This window comes from Patiria miniata, unplaced genomic scaffold (assembly GCF_015706575.1).
Source record: "Patiria miniata isolate m_02_andy unplaced genomic scaffold, ASM1570657v1 HiC_scaffold_14, whole genome shotgun sequence".
Classification (NCBI taxonomy): domain Eukaryota; kingdom Metazoa; phylum Echinodermata; class Asteroidea; order Valvatida; family Asterinidae; genus Patiria; species Patiria miniata.
The window spans coordinates 10,647,779-10,668,477 of NW_024037052.1; the positions used below are offsets into that span (position 1 = coordinate 10,647,779).

The 20,699-nt window shown below is 39.3% G+C and overlaps 2 protein-coding genes across 2 annotated transcripts; one reads left to right on the top strand and one right to left on the bottom strand.

Annotated features, from left to right (window-relative positions):
• Window positions 1-256: 256 nt before the first annotated feature.
• On the top strand, window positions 257-10,508 carry LOC119721781 (MFS-type transporter SLC18B1-like). Its single transcript, XM_038191740.1, has 13 exons — window positions 257-271; window positions 751-846; window positions 1,402-1,475; window positions 2,517-2,664; window positions 3,659-3,727; window positions 4,193-4,280; window positions 4,776-4,912; window positions 5,243-5,341; window positions 5,871-5,962; window positions 6,266-6,361; window positions 6,810-6,884; window positions 7,951-8,094; window positions 9,559-10,508. The coding sequence occupies exons 1-13, from the start codon at window positions 257-259 to the stop codon at window positions 9,635-9,637; spliced, it is 1,212 nt and encodes a 403-aa protein (XP_038047668.1). The 3' UTR covers window positions 9,638-10,508.
• A 5,527-nt stretch (window positions 10,509-16,035) lies between these two features.
• LOC119721782 (ficolin-3-like) lies at window positions 16,036-16,794 on the bottom strand. Its single transcript, XM_038191741.1, has one exon. It carries the CDS (start codon window positions 16,792-16,794, stop codon window positions 16,036-16,038), a length of 759 nt encoding a protein of 252 aa, XP_038047669.1.
• Window positions 16,795-20,699: the final 3,905 nt, after the last annotated feature.

The following is a 20,699-nucleotide window of genomic DNA, read 5'->3' on the forward strand; positions in this document are numbered from 1 at the left end:
AAAAACAATTCGAAACATGATTTACCAACTTTTTGATTTCAAATTGAGATCCTAGAATGCTGTTTTTCTCGGAATATAAAGCTGAAGCTGAGCTGAAACTTCATCAACTAAGTTGTTTAGTATCCTTCATTAGATTTTGAACACTTTTGTTGCTTCAAACGAACAAAATGCACTAATTACAAATGATGGTCTATAGCTTTAAACAACAGACGAGTACCCTGTTACAATCTAGTCCCGGTTACTAATTGGTAGTATGATGGTTGCTAATATGGTAGTATTGCGCTTGCGTAAGTAGGATAACACGATTTTTTAGGATCATGTTAGACTGACCTGTCGTGTGCGAGGGATTTACCAATAATAAGGAAAAGGAGTCCGATTTTGATTTGAGTCAGATTATCATAATGACACCGGCGTTCGATTACTTCCTCCGGCGCTTATCGTGCACGTACGACTGCGCTCGATTTAAAGGGCCATTACGGCCAGAAATTCCCGAAAATGTAATGTTTTTTTTTTACTTTTCCTATTTCAAAGGTCTGGTTGAATGAAAACTGAAATATGGAAACCATTTGACTTCAGCGTACCAGATTTTATTCAAATTTAACTCGCAAATGGCTTATTCCTCCATACTGCTGTTAAAATCTGCAAGCTTCAATAACACATTTTTTTTAGATACATGTAGTTGATTGAAGGATGAAATCCGCTTTTTAGGGATTCATTATATCAAATGGTTTTCCTGTCACTTTGCAACAGGCAAAGAAAAGGGGAATATCACAGACAGTTATTGGGATGGTGTTCAGCGTATTTTCCTTGTCATACGGCATAGGATCGCTCCTAATAGGCAAAATGGTAAGTCCCTGTTTGGTCTAAAAATTCAATAAGACATTATTTAGGGGAACGCAAAATATCTCGTGTTTAATCTACAACATCTTTGAATGAGGAATGTGGGCTAACAGTAGACCTTTCTTTTGTTTGTAAATATTGGCGCCATTTTATATTGGCTGTCACAAGCGCATTAATTGAAGCCGTGTTTGGCAACATATTAAAAAAAGTCCCCATAATGCCATCAATACACAGTAAAAAAAGAATGTGTAGGAATTGTGTTGACGCTTTGTTGACAATATTGTATTTCTAACAATCTAGTAATAATTGGGTTTTCTGTAAAATTCTTCTTCGTTTTTGCAGTGTTGTACCTTTCGTAGTTTTGCATCCGTAATTTTGCCAACCAAGCGTAGAAAGGTCTATAGGAACAAAAATAAAACCGACCATTTCTTTCAAAAACTCTGTTCTCTACTCGCCAAAAGATGGCGCTATTTGGTTGTTAGCGCCCTCTACCGGCTCATTTTCTTTTTTTGCTAATAGTCATTGACTTTAACATTACATGTACATGTATATGCTTCTTAGATACCAATCGTTGGTGCCCGTTTCGTGTTTCTCGCCGGTTCATTTTTCACGGGAGGTTGTAACATTCTGTTCGGGTGAGCATCAATCTCTTCATGTTCTCTCCTCTTTTTTTTGCTTCATGGACCGTATTCACGAGGTAGCCATTTTTGTCATGTTCCCTAAGTGTATTTCATGAATTGTTAACTGCTGAATGGGGTGGCGCCAGACTATTAATGCATCCTTATTTTACTTTCATTTTTTTTTTAATCTTGTTTAAAACATTAGGGAATATGTAAAATTACGAAGTGTAAATTATTCGTTTAACCCTGCGGGCTGCGCAGGGGCTTACGCGCTAGGCACTTTTTTTTTTTCTTAACTTTTTTTTATGAAGCTATCACCCAATTCCCTTGAAACTACATGTACATTGTATTTCTAAAGTGAACCTTGTGGTTTGAGATGGTATGGTCGCTTTTCTTGTAGGAGTTCACTTGGGGGTCAGCCGCCCCTGGGGAAGTTGGGCCTCCAGCCAAAGCCCATTCACTTGTGCACAAAAAAATTATCTGTGCTTTACATACCGCCGTCACAACAATGTCATCAATCATCCTCTACTGCTGGCCCAGTGACAGCTGTCTAGAGCCACAGAAAGGCTGTCCCGACTGTTTCATGTCCGTCTTTTTTGGGGGATCCAACATGTAATGGTCGATCCAACATGTAATGGTCAAGTCAATGTAATGGTCACAGTGCATGCAGTGTATAATTATGTACATGACTGTGCAGCCACAATGTCTGTGAGTGACCTACTGGAGGGGATTCAATCTTGTGTGGGTTCGGAGGACCTGCATTCATAATATTTAGACCATTAGAGAAAGGATTGTGTCCACAAAATAGTATTTTATACGCGAAATAAAAACTGCCTCACGCGTGAGCACCTCAGCTACGCGGCGTAAGTCTTTACGCTTCGCAGCTCGCATGGTTAAGCAGACTTGGATTATTTAGTAATGTTCCTGCTCTCAATTCTCTGCCCAGGTTCCAACGATTTTACCTCACTTTCAATTCAATAAGGCCCATTAGGCTACAGTTTAACTTTTGACAACTGGGGGAGCACTAACCGTTTTCTGTCCTATGCTTTAACACAGGTTTATTATCGACATGCCCACAATCGCTACTTTCACTGGGTTCAGTTTCGCCATTCGCATTTTAGAGGGGCTCGGCTCGGCTGCTGTGCTGACGGCATCAACGGCCATCGTAGCTTCTGTATTCCCTGACGATGTTGGCAAGGCTGTGGTATAAAAAGTTAATTTCATGGGCAATTATATTACATTTGAAAGGTCCCGCGTCCGATTTGACCCGGAATCCCAGTCATATTTTGACCTGATACTTTTCCGGGTAAAAACGACATGTTTCCCGGGTCAAAATGACACTTTTCCAGATCACAATGACCCGAAAAATGACCACCATACTAATTAAAGGAAATAATGCGTGCATTTATGAGTATGCCTGGCCGTTTTTACACTATTTTTTTAAGACCAATTCGTTTCTGGATGCTGATAATTTATACCCGAGCCGAAGTCTAGGGTAATTTTCAGCATCGGTCAACAAATCAAAACGTTTCGGTCCAAAAGTCAAAACAAGTCCAAAATTATAAATGTCCAACGATTTTGTTCAACATTTTAACTTCATGTTTTTCGGACACCCCTTTTACTGTATTATGGTGTGTCAAGTCTCGCAAGTCGTAGAAAAAAAACCTCCTTATATGGAGTTTGGCGAGCAGGTCGCGCGTAGCGCGCGATTTGGCGCAGAACGCAGCTGTGCAAGTAATTGTGCATTGAGTACTATGAAATACTGACTCACTGGTGGTATTGCGCATGCCTACGTGAGGATTGTGAACGTTGAATCAATAAAACGGCAAAAGGCACCAGATTTCATAGGAGTCCAAATTCCATGTGACACTGGAAAAAGTGTTGAAGACCAGCCAGCCAGTCCTTATCAAACGTTTAAAATCGGCCATGTGACGGGCTCTCGAACAATAGGAATGGATAAACTGTCTTAGGTATGTGTATTGAAATATTCTGTCCTGCAAGGGGCAAACGTAAACTTGTATTCCGGCAGAAAAGTGACGACTTTTAGATTGGAGTAAATCATTCGCACGCGATCCGCGCATGCTTATAGTTGATTAATAAAGCACAAATCACTGGACGCGAGTTTACACCTCAGAGCACCTGTTTAGCTTCAGGTAAACTTATCTTTTTACATTGGTGCCCCCTTCTTAAATCAACAGAGTCTGGTTGAGACGACTGTCGGCTGTTCTTTTGCAATTGGGCCAGCAGTAGGCGGCTTGCTGTATCACGTAAGTATGGAAAAATTGCAATCGGAGTTAATGAGTTAACGCAATGAGTGCAGTTGTTTTCTGTACAAAAAAAAATAATAAAAAAATAGTGAAGAGACAAATACCACCTCCTAAATTTCCAGTCAATTGAAAGAAGCTGCACGTTAAAAGAACTGCACGTGACATTATTTTTGCCTTGGATGAAACCAAGAACAAATTTTTAGATTGAAGTAAAGTTGCCAAAGTGCTTGAACTTTTTATTAAATGTGATATTGTGTTATTGTACCAAGAAAACGACGTCTTCCCAGAGTCCAAACTTGCTCAACATACGGTAAGGGGAGTGAGGCGCCCTCTGTTGTTTGCATACAGAGTCAACAAACAAACAAACAAACAAACAAACACAAACAAACAAACAAAACAAACAAACAAACAAAAAAACACCCCAATGAACACATGTGTAATGGTTTTGTTGATTTGTCTTACCAGGCTGCAGGATTTAGAATTCCTTTCTTCGTCCTTGGTGGTATCGTTCTGTCGACCGTTGTCGTCAATTGCTTCTTGATGCCTAATCAAGGTTTGAATCTTTAAAACCAATAAAATGTGGATATTAAAAAGGCTGATAGAGCGATTGCATTCAGTGGCCATCTTTGAGGTTTTGGTTTACTCAAGCGTAGTGTCCCTGTTGAACAAAACCACACACCTCAATAGATGCGCTGCAACTGACGATCTATAAAATATGAGGTACAAAATGGTGCCAAACTCGTGGGCGAAGATGCAATTCCCGAATCCGTGTAAACTTACCTCAAGCAATCTTGGATTCACGTCTGTTGTTTTACCGCCCTAATGGGAAGACAGCGCCCTCATTGGCTGAAAAAAATGACCAATCAATGTTAAGCTGCAGTTAGCATCAGATTATAACCCCGGACATCAGTGATTAAATAAAACACGTAAAGCACCAAATTTGTATTTGCATTAATCGTACATGGGGGTACCAGACCAAATTGGGCGCCAGATTCAGGTTGTTGTTCCCTGCCGACTCCGTGCAATGTTATTTACCATTTCTGATCAGGGAACGAGGCTGAGGAGTCTGGTTCTGTGAGCCGAGTGCTCAGCATACCTGCCGTCTGGATTGCTTTATTCGCCAACTTTGTTGGCTTTGCAGCCTACGCGTCCCTGCAGCCAACTCTGGCAATTTTTCTGGACGAGGTAATGGAGACAAAATTGACATTTTCTTCAAATAACATTTTTTTTTAATTAAGATATGCAAGGTCTGTTTAAGTGGCAACGTTAAAATGGGCCATTCATAGTTTTGATGATATCACCTTCGGTGTGTGTAAATTGTCTGTCCTTGTGACCGAGTTTAACCGCGCTTATGTTGTCACGTGACCACAAAAGTCGTGATCTTATTGGTCAATGCGCACTGTTTGATTAACAGGCAGGAAGAGTCCATCCCTACTCGAAAGTTTCCCGTAAAATACTTTTGAAGATATTTTTTTCTATACACATTTTATTTGATTAACACTTTCTTCTTGATAGCTTAATTTTAGTGTGATGGCGATAAGTCTGCTCTTTGTTAGCTTGGGTTTGGGCTACGGCTTATTCTCAGTGATCTGGGGTGCCATTGCGGACGCAAAGGTAAGAGCAAACGTTAATCGGCAGGGCTTGTGTGTGTGTGCTAAGACGTTACTTTCAATGACAATGGAAAGACAATGCATCGCTCCGAATTTGACACAAAATGTTCGAGATTATTTTGTAGCAGGATGTAACTTATTATAATTAGATGGAATTTTGCGTTGGGGTGATATCAATCAAATTAGGTTTTTGCCCTTCACCGACGTTTAAACACTGTATATTCAGTGTGTTACCTCCCAGTGAGAGTTGGAAAAAAATGACTCGGGTGGGACTCGAACCCACGACCTCCTGCTTTCTAGTGCAGATGTCTTACCACTCGACCACCGAGCTAACTGGATCGGTTGGCTGGTTTGGATCTGTACATAGCAGCGGGTACCGCATAAACTATTATAAGTGGTGAAGGGCAAAAACCTAATTTGAAGGATATAACTTCATACTGATAATAATAATAAAAATTATAAGAAAAAGCTCAATATTAAAACTGGGACTTTTTGTGTTAATTAATTTGAAAATTTTGATTTCCTCATGTCAGAAATGCGCTAGAACACTGATTGTAGTAGGTGCATCCAGCAGCGGGGGACTGTTTCTGCTGTTAGGGCTACCACAGATTTTGCACTTGCCTGTGTAAGTTTACCCTTCAAAAATCGGTTAATGTTAGGAACACCTCGAAACGCCTCACGCAGCGTTCCGTCCAGAACTGGTGCGTTATAGCAAACGTTCTTATATGGGAAAACTCGGTGTTTTCAGCAGTATGAACCAAAAAAAGTTATTTCCTTTACGAACAAAACACGTTAGTCACAAAACGCGGAAGAGTTTTCAGATCGTTAAGTAACGTTCCTGTTTTAACACATTTGCGAACGTTCCTGTATAATTATCAGTCGGAACAGCTCGGAAAACGTTTACACACCTGAAACGTATCTCCTACAGGACTGGGGTACTTCCTGGCGTTACCATACCCATCGCAGCCGCAACGTTTTCCATGTTGGCTACTCCAACGTTCGTAGACATGTTACGTTCTGCAGAGTAAGTGCAATTACTACACTGTTTGTTTTTAACTCTTGTAACCGTTTATAATAACACATTATTGCTACATAACTGAAGCACAGAAAACTGCTGAAAAAAAACATTCTAAAAAAAAAAGCAAAAACAAAAACAGAAATAACAGCCATCAGTGTTTAATGTCCTTAAAACCAAATTGGACTTGGTCAAAGAAATGATGCACTCGTTCAGAGTGATATGCATATGATATGCATATTTAATTCAGAGATATGGAATGCCTTTTTTTTTGCTCACTTTGTGTTTAATGTATATATGTATATAGGCTGCTGTTTTTTGTTTAAAAAAATCACCAGGATGAATAACAAGTCCAAGTAGCTCAGTAAAGCTTGTACAGAAGTTACACTATTGTACTTGTGAAAACAGAAGTTTTCAATTGATTGGATTAATACAATGTATAACCTCAATCCTACAGGTGGTATGGCATACCGAGTGGATTAGGATTGACTGCTGTTATATCTGGCCTTTGGAACAGTGCGTACGCACTCGGGTAAGAGGGTCAATAAGCCACCGTTGGTGGCGCTGTTTGCTGAATGCCTGAAAGCGAGGTCCTCGTGCTCTCTTTTTTTTCTGATAAGGATTTACCAAGCAAGGGGGAAAAGTCGCCAGTGTAAATCAATGGTGAAAGCTTACACAGCCTCGGTTTGGCCGAAAGTTTGAGCCAAAAAATCCCGCTTGCGCAGTGTGTACTTCCTTTGCAACTTGGCCAAATAGTGCCACCTACAGTTCGTGCACCGAATGCATTCTGCTAAAGATTTTTTTATTTAGATACGACCATGTTCTCCACATGCTCCTTCTCCTCCTTCTTCATGCTGCCAACATAGTTACATAGTACCTGTATAAGTAAAATTAACAAAACATGAGAAAAAGGAACAGTTGATACAATAATTTGGTTACATACTTTTTCCATTGGCCTTTAAAGGGAATATACATCATTTGCTTTTGCTGTAATTTTCAGAAATGGATGGAATTGGGGGGTTGGAAATATATAGAAAATATAGTTACACTGACTTTTTTGAGGTTTTGGGTCCGAAAATACTATAAAAACCAAGAAAAACAATCAATTTCCCGTAGTCTGGTTCCCTAACTCCATATAAGAAGAAACAGAGCAGTTTACATACATTGGGGAACTGTAAGGTCAGGGAACCAGTCTAGCTGGCTTGTACCCGTTCATAGGTGTGTAATCGATTGCAAACAAGTGCAATTGTCAATTGGGGCCAGTATTTGAAAATAAAGCCAGTCTTTTCCAACGCTGGTCGGCCGACCAGCGTTGGAAATTGATACAAAAATACCTTTAAATACTTTTCTTGAAAATGACACTATACCAGGTGCCATGAATTTACAGGATGCTTTACACTGTCATTCACTAACAGTCCAGCAAGGTATTTCAAATTGATTTGGTAGTTTTATTTTTTGATGTTTGCAAATGTTGTATTTTCCCTTTAATATGTGTATCATCCCACAAATACAGTAATTTCTTTCATACTAAAGATAGTGTATATCTCTTGAATGACCACCAGAAATGGACACAAATACATTTTGATTTATCCGATTAGCTCATTGACGGGCCCGTTGCTAGGGGGCGTCATCACAGAGTATTACGGGTTCGGCTATTCGATTATGACCATCGCTTGTACCTCTTTCGCTGTTTTGATCATCACGTGTCTTTTTGGCATCTGGGAGTTTCGATGCGGAAAAGGGTAGGTTGCACATAAACACTGAGAACGTAAAAGGAGGCAGTACTATATAGGTTAGTCCTTACAATGTCAACACTTATCTCCTGAGCGCCCCTATTTTCCGTTTTTAATAATCTAGAAACGTGGTACCGCAGTCGTAAGCAAACTTCAAACCCTGGTTCTGCTAAGGGAAACCGCAGCGGGGGATTAGCGACTAGACCAGCCGTCCACTGCGGCGATTATCACAGTTCTATTGAATTTATTTATACAGATCGGCGAGATGAAAATAACGCTGTGTGGAAGTCTTTACAAAGGTACATTGATGGGTGAAGCTGAAGTGTGTTGCTTGAATTGGAAGACGGGAGCATATACCCGTTTTGGGACAAAAGGTCTGTCGTTGACAAGCTGCAATATAATGCCCGTAGTTCTGAAAAGCTGTCGTTGTAAATGGGTTGAGAACAATGCTTTTCCTCGCATTGGGTCGGCCAAAATCGTCGTAACAGTCGAAGTCTCGTTATGTCCGTGCACGTAATAACCAAATATGTCCCAATAGTTATATACACACATTGATCGGGACTGGGAGAATGTGTTCGTTACAGTCGGGATTTTGTTATGACCGAGCTCGTTATAACGGCAGTCGATTGTATTTGTCAATATAAACACAGACTTGAAATCTTGCATACCTTTATCCACAAGCACAAGCCGAACGAATAATGACGGTATATAGCGGCTGATAGCGCCCTCATGAGACAATTTATGGAGAACGAGGTCAGAATGGACCACCGTGATTGGAAACAACGTATGACTTCCTCAAACAAAGGTCATTTAAGCCGGTGAAGTGTGAATTTAAGACTCTTTTATGATATAAGCTCTGACAGAAGCTTCTACATATTACTTAATACTTGATGGTCGGATCGGTTGGTCTGATTTGTCTGTTTTTCTCGACAATTGGCCAACAGGTTTTTGCCATATTATGTGCCACCGGCGTCGCATTTTTCGGAGTCACATTTTTCGGCGTCGCCTTTTTAAGGTCTGACAGGGATCGTTTTAATCGATTTCTTCAGTGCAAGACTTTCCTGCATTCATGCAAGACTTATTCTTGCAACAGCCAGTGCTTATTGTGCACACGTACACGCGGGGTTTAACCAGTGGGTATAAAAGGAAACCGATTTTCATTGGAGTCTAATTTTCATATGACACAGCGTTCATTTCCGCACGTGACACTTCAGTTTGACTAACCCACAATTCTGTGCGTTTCCGAAAGAATATTCATATTGGACACAGACTTGAGATTTGTCTGCAACGTACACATTTGAGTCACGAGTTTTCTCACTCAAAATGTAATATCCACTGACATTACTCTGGACAATTGTAAGTTAAAAAGTCTTTTCATTAAGTGAAATTTGCAATCTTGAACATTATACAAGCAAAAGGTAAATCTGGCTCCTCTTAAAAACTTGTACATTTTGATTTGTATTTACCTTGTAGGAGGCGGGAACCACGCGAGGCTTTTTCTTCGGAGGACAACTCGAATGATCAGGAGATGAGACTACTGTCTTCAAAGTAGATTGACAATTGGTATAACTGTATATTAACCATCTTGCTGCAAATGTCCAGCGTAACTGGAATGTTTTTGTTTCTTTTCGTTACATACTTTTATGGTTGAGTTTATCTGGGAGCCAACTGGACTTCCAAATATGGTTGTGCCCAAACTTGGGAGATGACATGGATTCAGGAATGATTATAAGCTCGCATGACAGGGGTAGTAACATCACACGCTTTTGTATTATTCAACTAAACTAGCGGGGTGGAGTCATACACGTACTGTACTTATGTTTACTTTGACCTCAATTTGCATGTTGACCACAAGTGGGCGTGGTAAGTCTTGTTGAAAACATGCAATATAAGACAATTACATTGCACCTGAAACAACAGTACAACAACCCATCAGTATCTAGTGCTGAATCAACTGTGCCAACAAAAGAGAAACATCTGGCATGTCTGGTAGGCCTATAGTCTCTATTTGTACACATTTCCTCATAATGTGCAACATATTGAAGACAATTATCCCTTAAAAAAATGAATTGAATCTTCAAACTTGGTTGGTGAAATACTGAGGACCTTTTTTTGCCAAATGAAATTGTTTGAGACTTCATGCTATCATTTTGCATGTTTTTCAGCACTCAAGCTCCCAGTCCGGGATAATATGAGCGATTTTGAACTAGGCTGTCTCGATACTGCTCCATAATCTTATAATGTAGGTCTTAATGATGAGTTTAGTGAAGAACCAACATGAGAAGTTTCATGCTTTAGTAACATTGTATCAGCTATTTGACTTTAATAGCCCCACTACTGCCGCTAAAGATTCAATTTGGGCGATTCACAATGCACTGCGCCACCAAGATTTTGCCACGGAGAGTTCGTTTTTCAAGGTCACAGACGACAAAACATGGCCCAATTGAACGAGTGTCAGTAGGAAACCTCCGCTAATTTGTTATAGATTGGGGCAAAGCGTTCTGCCGCCTTAGAAAAAAACCTCGATATTGATAAAACGAAAAGAAAAGGGCAAACAGATGAAAAAAAACTAACAATTTCATATGTCCCGCGCTGCGAGTGACTATCTGAATCAACTTCAAAAGCTATAACACGTATCACACTTCTAAGATCTAGAGAACTCCGAATCTGTTTTAAGTAATTGAAAAGTCAGCTAAAATTTGAGAAATCACAAACGTTCACCTAAAATGTGACAGGATTGAGTCATAATGATATCTCCTCTGCAGCTTAAGAAAAGAAGTCCCATTGAATAATTTGTCGAACAATATTTTTAACAACCACTAAATTTGGTAATAATTATAGCAACAACAAAAAAAGAACTACACATAAACATGAAAATATGAAAATTACACATGACATTGTTTTCACGCCATAGCTTTTGTATGAGCTACCACCAATTGCTCTTGCTAGTGCACGTTGCATTCAAGCCAACAACAAACTTTACAATCTAAAGCAATTCTTACCAGCAGTAATCTTCCCAGAAAACTAATCCCTTTACTTGTCAAATGTCTAATTTCCGTTTTGCAAGCAGGAATATTGAAGTTGTTTGGTTTGAAAGCAATCGAGGTTTGGTGATAAGTCATGTTCAATACCATATTAAATTTAGATATAGTTTGCTCTTTTTAGGCATTATTTTACAGTTTTCAAATCGCAACTCATTCAAGGGGGTTTAAATATCACAATTAATATAACAGCTTTGTCTGCCGCCCAAACAAATAATATAGTTTTAACCAGTGAAAATAAAGTTTACTTCATATCCTTGCAGCATTGTAAACGTTACCATACATTACGATACACCTGTTACTAAAAAGTTCGTTCGAGATTTTGCACGAGCGATGTCCTGGTTTGTAGTTTATAAATAAGTTGATTTTCATCGATATTTATTGCACGTCATTTTGGTACAACTGTCTTATTCAACTATGAGCTATTTTGTTAACCAAATTTGGTCTGATCAACAAAATCTAGTAAAAATAAATGCAGCATATTTCAGTTGGAAGCATTCCGATTCGTCCTAAATTCGGTAAACTCGTCTTCTGTGGTGATGGGCAATGATTTGAATAAAGCAATTATTTTATTTATTGTGTTGGTCATTCATATCAATATTGTTGTCATCGAATTTCGTTTCTGGTAATTTGTGTGATACAAGTATTAAAATAGGTAAGAAAACCTTTACAAAACTACCATCTTGCCAAAGCTAATCTTAAAAAATCGCGAAAGCAATGTACAATGCAAGGCTAGTGCGAACAATATTTAGACTTATAAAACGTGCACAATTAGATTGATATATTACATTTTTTTCACTCTATATCTTCTGTACGATTTACCGCCATAGATAAACACCAAACAACAGTACTTGCGAGCATTAATCGCATTCAAAACAAATTATACCTTCGACCATGTTCATAATTTCGAAGAAAGTTGACGAATTGCCTAATCATTAACTGTCACGTACCAGTTTTACTATTCCAAAACAGAAGTGACTTTCTGACAAAACTAACCCCTTGACTTGTCAAATTTCTGATTTCAGTTTTGCAAGCAAGATTGTTTAAGTGGTGTGGTTCAAAAGCAATCCAGGCTTGGTGATAAGTCATGCTCGATACCACATTAAAATGTAAAATTAAAAAGATACAGTTTGCTTTACATGCATTATCTTTCAGTATTCGAATCTTACTCAATCGAAGAGTTCTATAAATATCAAAATTAATAAACCAGCTTTGTCTGCCGCTAAAAAGAAAACAATATTTTTAACCTGTCGCGCAAAAATGAAAATAAAGTTTACTTCATATCCTTGCAGAATTGAAAACGTAGACAACTTTCTGAACGTTGATCACTTGAATCAATATGTAAAGGTTACCATTCATTACGATATAACTGAAACGTTCTTTCCTGAATCACCGAACTGCATCACTTAAAGTTGTTGGCATGCAGCACTAAATCAACTTTAAAATATAAAATAGTTAACACAAGAGAACACGGACTATGTTATGAGTAAATATGTTTTAAAACGTCAACAACAAATTTGAAGATTTACAAACGATCATCTGAAACTCGGGCTGAATGTACGTTAATTCAAGATAAAATTATGTTGTCGAATCACGGAGAACCAGATTCTATAAGTGCAAGATTGTGCAAATAATGTTAATACTTCTAATCTGTGCTCAATCAGATTGATACATGATAATTTTTTCAGACTCAATTGCTGATTTTATGAGCTACCACCTCAGAAAAAAAATACACCAAACCTTGGTCCTTGCCACCGTACATCGCATTCAAATCAAATTATAGCTTCAAACCTCACAATAACTTTGACTAATTTTACGAATTACATAATCAGTAACTACCACTAATATACGAAGTTTATTTTAACACAACCAATATTGTTTTACTTTCCAACCAAACAAATTCGATTATCTAATTACAATTTTGCCAGCGATATTATTAAATGGGAGTGGTCCAAAAGCGATCGAGGCTTAATAAAAAGTAAGTGTTGACACAACAATATTAACGAACATTTAAAATTACAAGTAGATAGCGTTTGGCATTTACAAGCGTCTCTTGTACAGTTTTTAATTAAAAACCTTATATAAAAAAATATATATATTTTCCTCCAAAAGGTGATAGCAATGTTAGCATTATATCTATGCAAGCAAGTAACAGCCAGCTAAGAGATGCTGTCATCTTATTAAGGGGATGTTTTGTAGGTTTAATTACTCTGTTTAAGACCGCTTGGAGTCTGGGTGCTGATAATTACCCAAGCCTAGTTCATACCGACCAACAACATATTTATTCCCATTCATAAATACCTTTTCGTTCAAGAAATCTAAAATTTTCAGTCACAAAACCCCGATTTTGTTCAACAAGTTCACTTCATGTTTTTGGAACATCCCTCTAGCTAAATAATGGAGTGTCCAGCTCGCAAATAAGATGTAAACAAGACCTTTTATGGAGATTGGCGCTCACGTCGCGCGTACTGCGCGGTGTCGCGCAGATTGCATGCACCTGGGGCGTTTCGTTGTGAATTAAGGACTACAAAATACTGACTCACTGGTAGTATTGCGCATGCCTACATGAGGATTGTGAATGTTCACCCAATAAAACAATTAAAGGCACAGGATTTTTAGGAGTCGAAATTTCATGTGACACTGGAAAAGTGTTTTAGACCAGCTAGCCATGTCTTTACCATCCGTTAAGACCGGCCACGTGACGGGCTTTCGACCACTAGGAATGGCTAAACTGTCTTAGGTGTTTATGAATTAATGTTAATCGTTTACATTAAAGGGAAAATACAACATTTGCAAACATCAAAAAATAAAACTACCAAATCATTTTGAAATACCTTGCTGGACTGTTAGTGAATGACAGTGTAAAGCATCCTGTAAAATCATGGCACCTGCATACTGTCATTTTCAAGAAAACTGGTATTTTTGTATCAATTTCCAACGCTGATCGGCCGATCAGCGTTGGAAAAAAATGGTTTTTTCCCAAATACTGGCCCCAGTTGACCATCACACTTGTTTGCAATCGATTACACACCTATGAACGGGTACAAGCCAGCTAGACTGGTTCCCTGACCTTACAATTCCCCAATATATGTAAACTGCTCTGTTTATTCTTAAATGGAGTCAGGGAACCATACTACAGGAAAATGATTGTTTTTCTTGGTTTTTATAGCATTTTCGAACCCAAAACCTCAAAAAAGTCAGTGTAACTATATTTGCTATATATTTCCAACCCCCCAATTCCATCCATTTCTGAAAATTACAGCAAAAGCAAATGATGTATATTCCCTTTAATCATTAAACATATATTTTTTTGGTTGAACGTTCATAATACTCTCGTACATAAGCATGCACAATACTACCAGTGAGTCAGTATTTTATTGTCCTAAATTCACAACACAACGCCCAGGTGCATTCTGCGCGCCATCGCTCAGTACGCGCGACGCGCGCGCCAATCTCCTTTTAAGGTAGGGAGTTGTAGAGGGACAATCCATATTATAGTCAGAGTGGTGTTTGATGCAACATGAACTAGAGGGACAATCCATATTGTAGTCAGCGGGGTGTTTGATGCAACATGAAGCAAATTTGTTGAGCAAAATGGTTAGCAATGTCTAGTTTGGACTTGTTTTGATGTTTGGACGGAAACTATTTTTGTTTGACCAAAAAGGTATTTATGAATGGGAATGTATGTTCGGTCGGTATTAAACACTCTGTTTAAGACCGGTTGGAGTCTGGATGGGTGATAATTACCCGAGGCGAAGACCGGTTGGAGTCTGGATGGGGGATAATAACCCTCGGCTTCGCCTCGGGTAATTATCACCCTTCCAGACTCCAACCGGTCTTAAACAGAGTGTTATTATACCTCCCGAACACACACTTATTCCCTTACTAATAAACCCTGCGCTGAGCGCTCAAAAATATCTCGGTCTAAGTAAACAAACGGCTAAAGCCACACTCTGAAAAGCTCATAAAATTCCTCGGAGAACATTATTCTTTTGCTCAACTACACAAAGCTATTTAACGAAGTTGAAGTTAGTTTGTTTTAGCTAAAAATGTTGGTTTTTTTTGGATGAACTCGTCCACCCTTACCTCAAAACAGACAAATGAATAATAACCTTTATTCTAGTTCAGTTACGGCTGGTGTCGAACCTCCGTCCTTCAGAGTTCCAACTCGTCGGTTCTCCACCAGAGTGGTCTCCTTTTTGGCCACTATATTTGTTCTCTGTCGCTTTTTATAAGCCGCTTTTCATACGTCGAAAGTCTGTTGTTACATGAGTATTTTAAAGCAATAGTTGATTAGTAATTTCACTAATCAATCGTAAAAAAAAAATGAATTCATTATACACCGCATTCAACTAATCATCAGAGTAAAGAGATTTTGCCAAAGCGATGTCCCGGCTTGTAGTTGAATTCCACCGATATATATTGCACAGCATTTTGGTATAACTGTCTTATTGAATCCGGTCGCTATTTGAGAGAATTCAGAGTGTTTTGCTTTGACACTGAACAAATAAGTCCGATAAAAAAAAATAGTCAGATTCATTAAGTTTCAGTCACATCTCCATCAATGTGTCTATAGCAGTAATCTGTTTTTCGAGTAATGCATGCTCAAGCAACTGAACTTTGGCATTAGTGGAAAAACGTTTGAATACCTGATACAATCTTGTTTGCTAAGTGCTTATCGTGATAATAAGCATACAAAATATGTTCAATTGCTGGTTGTTCGCATTTGCATTCATGTCACATCTTGACTAAAGTTTAATGCCCTAAAAAAATTCAAAGTGGTAACAACAGTGAATTCGGAGACACGCTTTACGCGTTTTTGTTTTAATTTGGTGTTGTTAATGAATGTGGATATATATCACGTCGTTTTAGGTTGACGGTCAAAGTGAAATAACGCGTTTAAGTAATCTCATATTGCTAATCGAGTCTTCATATCGCACTTGTTCAAGGAATAAAGTTCACCCCTCCATAAAACCCATGTTATGCCTCGCCTATCTCCATTCTGTTCCCATGATGAGTTAAAATACAAACCGTTCAGGTTTGACTGAGAACACGCCACATACCACCAAGCTCCATGCACGTCCTCTGCGCAGTTAATGATCGATACCAAGTCATTGTCGTTGTCCCTCGTTGAAAATGGCCAATGATTGTGGAATGTCAGTGAGTCTCCGGCCGTACTGTCCGCATTGTACGAATCAAAACTCAGACTGTAATCATCTCCTAAGATCCGGAAATCTCCGTACTCGGCCCAGGCCGTGTTGCCATCCCAGTCCTCCAAATCGATTCGAAGGTCCCAAGATCCAGTAGAATTACTCAAGGTGCGCAAGTTGTCGTTTCCGAGCCAAAACTCACCAGCCAAGTCCCCAAAGCCCACGCGGTAGTCAGCCCAGCCGCGGTAGAAGTCGACACTGCCATCCTGACGCCTCTGAATGACAAGCCAGCCTCCACCGTCTGTCTCCATGTCGCAGTACACCCTTAGACCATCTGCGAATCCCGCAGGGAATATCGTATAGATACCGCTCACGCTGTAACCTGCCTTCAGTAAACTCTGGCAATCGCTGTAAGCCGCTACGGAGACCTCAGGTGTGCCTCCATGACCATCGAAGTACACGCTCCCGTAGTCTGCAACCAAATTGTTTGGCACATTGACTCCCGTAACATTGTTCATATCACACCTGCGATTGTTCTTGAAGTAATTGACTGATTTGCAAGCTTGCCAAGAGTGGCACCGGCTCACACAGCCGACAAGAGTACCAACTCTACCCGACCAAATTGTGGCATTTCTTAGTGCTCGATTTTCAGCAGCATTGAATTCCTGTGAGAGTGCATGACCACAAGAGGTACCTTGAGACGTGGGCAAGCTTAAAAAGAAAGTATAAAACCAAAGACAAGTGACAAGTACCTGTCTACGTGAGTGACTCAAAACCCGAACCTCCTCCATTTTGCCGTCAACGCAAAGTGATAGTTGGAATTCCAGCGAAACACGTAGCATATTTCCCAGTGAAGGTATCTCCATGGCATCAATCAATTGTTATTAGAACCTTGGTCGTGATATTGACAGCCACCAGTCTTCAACGCTCCTGGCTCGCTCGATTACTCCTCGTCTCCGAGCACGTTCCGAAACAAATAAACCTGATTCAAACCACCACACATATTGATCACGTTGAGACGTATACGAATACGTACAATGATGTATTGTCCCGATTCTGTTCATACCTCTAGCTGTAGCGATGGTTCTTATGATTTATCGACCAACTTTCATCTTTGATCAAGTAACCATAGCAACGGGTTAACAAATGATTACCTCAAAGGAAACGCTATTCTGCCGCACTCGTCCTCTCCAGTTACTCATGCACAGTTACATGCATTTTATGCTCCTACCAAAGACAGGTGACAAGTACCTGTCTACTTGAGCGACTCAAAACCCAAACCTCCTCCATTTTGACGTCAACGCAAAGTGATAGTTGGAATTCCAGCGAAACACGTAGCATAATATTTCCAAGTGAAGGTATCTCCATGGCATAAATCAATGTTATTAGAACCTTGGTCGTAATATTGACAGCCACCGGTCTTCAACGCTCCTGGCTCGCTCGATTACTCCTCGTCTCCGGGCACGTTCCGAAACAATAAACTTGATTCAAACCACCAGACATAGTGTTGTGGCGTATACGAGTGAGTGCATTGATGTATTGTCCCGTTTGTGTTCGTACCTCTATGGAGATGGTTCTCATAATGTATCGATCAACTTGGATCTTTGAGCAAGTAACCATAGCAACGGGTTAACAAATGATTACCTCAAAAGAAAAGACTACTCTGCTGCACTCGTCCTCTCCAGTTACTCATGCACAGTTTACATACATTGTATGTTCCTACATTTACCTTTTATTTATTACATGTCTTTAACCAGAATATGATGTTTGTTACATTTTAATTTAAAAAGAGGCACTGCTCTTCATAAAGATGGCTGAAATATCTCATAAAAACATTCCGCCAATGAACTACAAACAACGCGTTTTGCTGTCATCTTCTGACGATTCTAAAGTCAGGTAGGCAAAGTTAGAAATCTAGCGCTCATTTAAAAATTAATGGCACTTGATGCAAGCACTATACTAATACAGAATTTACCAGCAATATTGTTACATTCAGTGCACTGAGTGAGTTTTTGCTATTTTACATTGCGAGAGTACTCTCATTTCGTCCCTGTTTTCACGAAGATCCACATTATGTGGATTTTTAAGAAAAAGCGTTTTCGAGATAATCGCAAAAGAAGTTTCTCCTACTTTAAAACTGCCAAAAATACTACTTTGCAACAACTTTGTGCAGTATTGAAACCATCATATAATTCTATGAGAGCTGAATTGTTACGTGATCACAGTGATTATAATTAATACAGTAGTTATTTTGTGAACATTATGAGTAAAGATATATGGCTCTTCGTGAAAACGAAAATTCAAGATTTCTACATTTTCGGTGACATTTTGGCCCTTTCGGTTCAACGTGCTTTTCCATAGGTTAGGCGCGAGTGTGTACGCACGCAAAGCTGAGAATGTAACAAAGATATAACGAAAATTTCAGTTGACATGCTTTTACGCCTTTCCGTGCAATAGGTTTTGAACGTGTTCAAGGGGCAAAAATGTATGTGGCTCTTTGTGAAAACGCACAATGCAATTATCGAGATTACTGTCCCTTGCATCATTAATGTAATTTGGAAATTAACGATGTTTTGCTTACAGAAAATGTCAAAATGGTTAAGTACAATGTTTTAAATCCAAACAGCGAACAAATCGATATAAAAAAGGTATTTGTTGACATATGTGGCTCTTCGTGAAAACGTAGACGACGGTTTTCAAAGAAAACAAATGCACATGTATTCGAGTAAACATTAGCTCCAAGCGCCTGAAACAGACGCTAGTGATTGAAACTCATTCAATCGAATAGATGGAGTTTCCTCTAGAGTTCGACTAGATTGGTTTATTTTGTCAGAGTTTTTTCAATCTAAAATTTGAGTGATGTTTATTCTAAATCGTCTGGTCCCTTCATTCTTCGGAAATAATCGAGTAGCACGTGCGTATTGACACACGTTTTAAAGTTAAGGACATCTAATTCAGATGTATTAATATCTAAATTAAACAAAATTGAAACTTGGAAATCAATGTGAAAATCAATGTGATTTAAGATGAAAAGAAATATCACCGTCAAAACTTGAATGATTTTACTTAGTAAGAGTGAATTGTACTTGAATAGTTATAAGAAAGTATAAATCGTACGCGAAATTTACTATTGAAATACCGATGTATTCATCGTCAGAGCCCTATAAAGTCTTTGAAACTGAATTTACTGCAGTCGAACAGGTAGAGAGCAACTATCATTGCCTCTTTTCTGTTTAACCATACCTCATAAATATTCATCAGGCAGCTGCGATATTTCATTGGTCCATTCAACCATGTTTTTGATTTTGCAGTATTTGAAAAAAACTGAAATATTGACAAACAGAATAGAAAATTGTTATTGTGTCATTATTTTAATTATTTCATCCAGTTCTTCCTCGTTAGAAATTACAAAGCGAACACCACCGGTCGCCATTTTGATAGGCAGCGCCCACTGTGCTATGGGATCATTTTGGACTAGACTGGCACAAACAATTGGATGTCCTCACCGGCGATCTCCAGGGTACGCATGTAAAGCCCTAGTCTGAGTATCACCCGTTATCCACGGAGCCAAATCCTGTATAACGTCTGACATCTCCTGACGTGCAAGTTTATTCAAGCCGCGCACAAGCCAATCGAAGTTGACTTTACTAAATCGTGACGTAATTTCATTCCCAAATCAGGACTAAATGGTTTGATTGGTCAATTCGAATGCAGTGCTTTGTAATACCATGGAGTGTTTAATAGCTCCATTGTAATACAACAACAACCGGCCCCATATCACGTAACATTATACAAAGCGCGTGACCACGGAATTCGCCGTGTTCTATTACACAGACTATAGCTTAGGCGTCGTTGGTAAAAGAAAACACTGTACTACACTGGAACAAAATCTAAGGTTGCGACCCAGGTGTGTGATAGTACCGGTACCTCCATAGTTTTTGCGCGTCACGCGCGCATGCGGAGAGGCGGGGAAATAGTAAAAACTTTCACACAGTTGAGTTGCTGGAATGGACAAATGAAATGCCAAGGCTGCACGATGAATATTCATGAGGTATATATAGTAATACTATTTGCATCGCTGCTAGCGTAGAGGGCGAATGATTTTATATCAGTCGCGATTCTGGCGGGACCGCAGCTGGGTGTCCTATAGATCTGTCTCCGAGTCATATACGAAACGCATGGAAATGGGCATCAGGGTTTTCAGTTTACGGACACTATACGTTGGTGAGGTTCTCTTTTCACAATAGCATTCCACATCCCTGAATTCGTGGATTTGAAGGTATGGTTTGGATTGGCCTCATTTTAAGGATGCCGGTAGTGCGATATCTACTTTAGCGCCATCATAGTCAAATGGCGCACAGGGAAACCCTTGAACGAAGAGCTATGGCGGTAGGCTCATTTTAGTCAGATGTAGGCCTTTGTT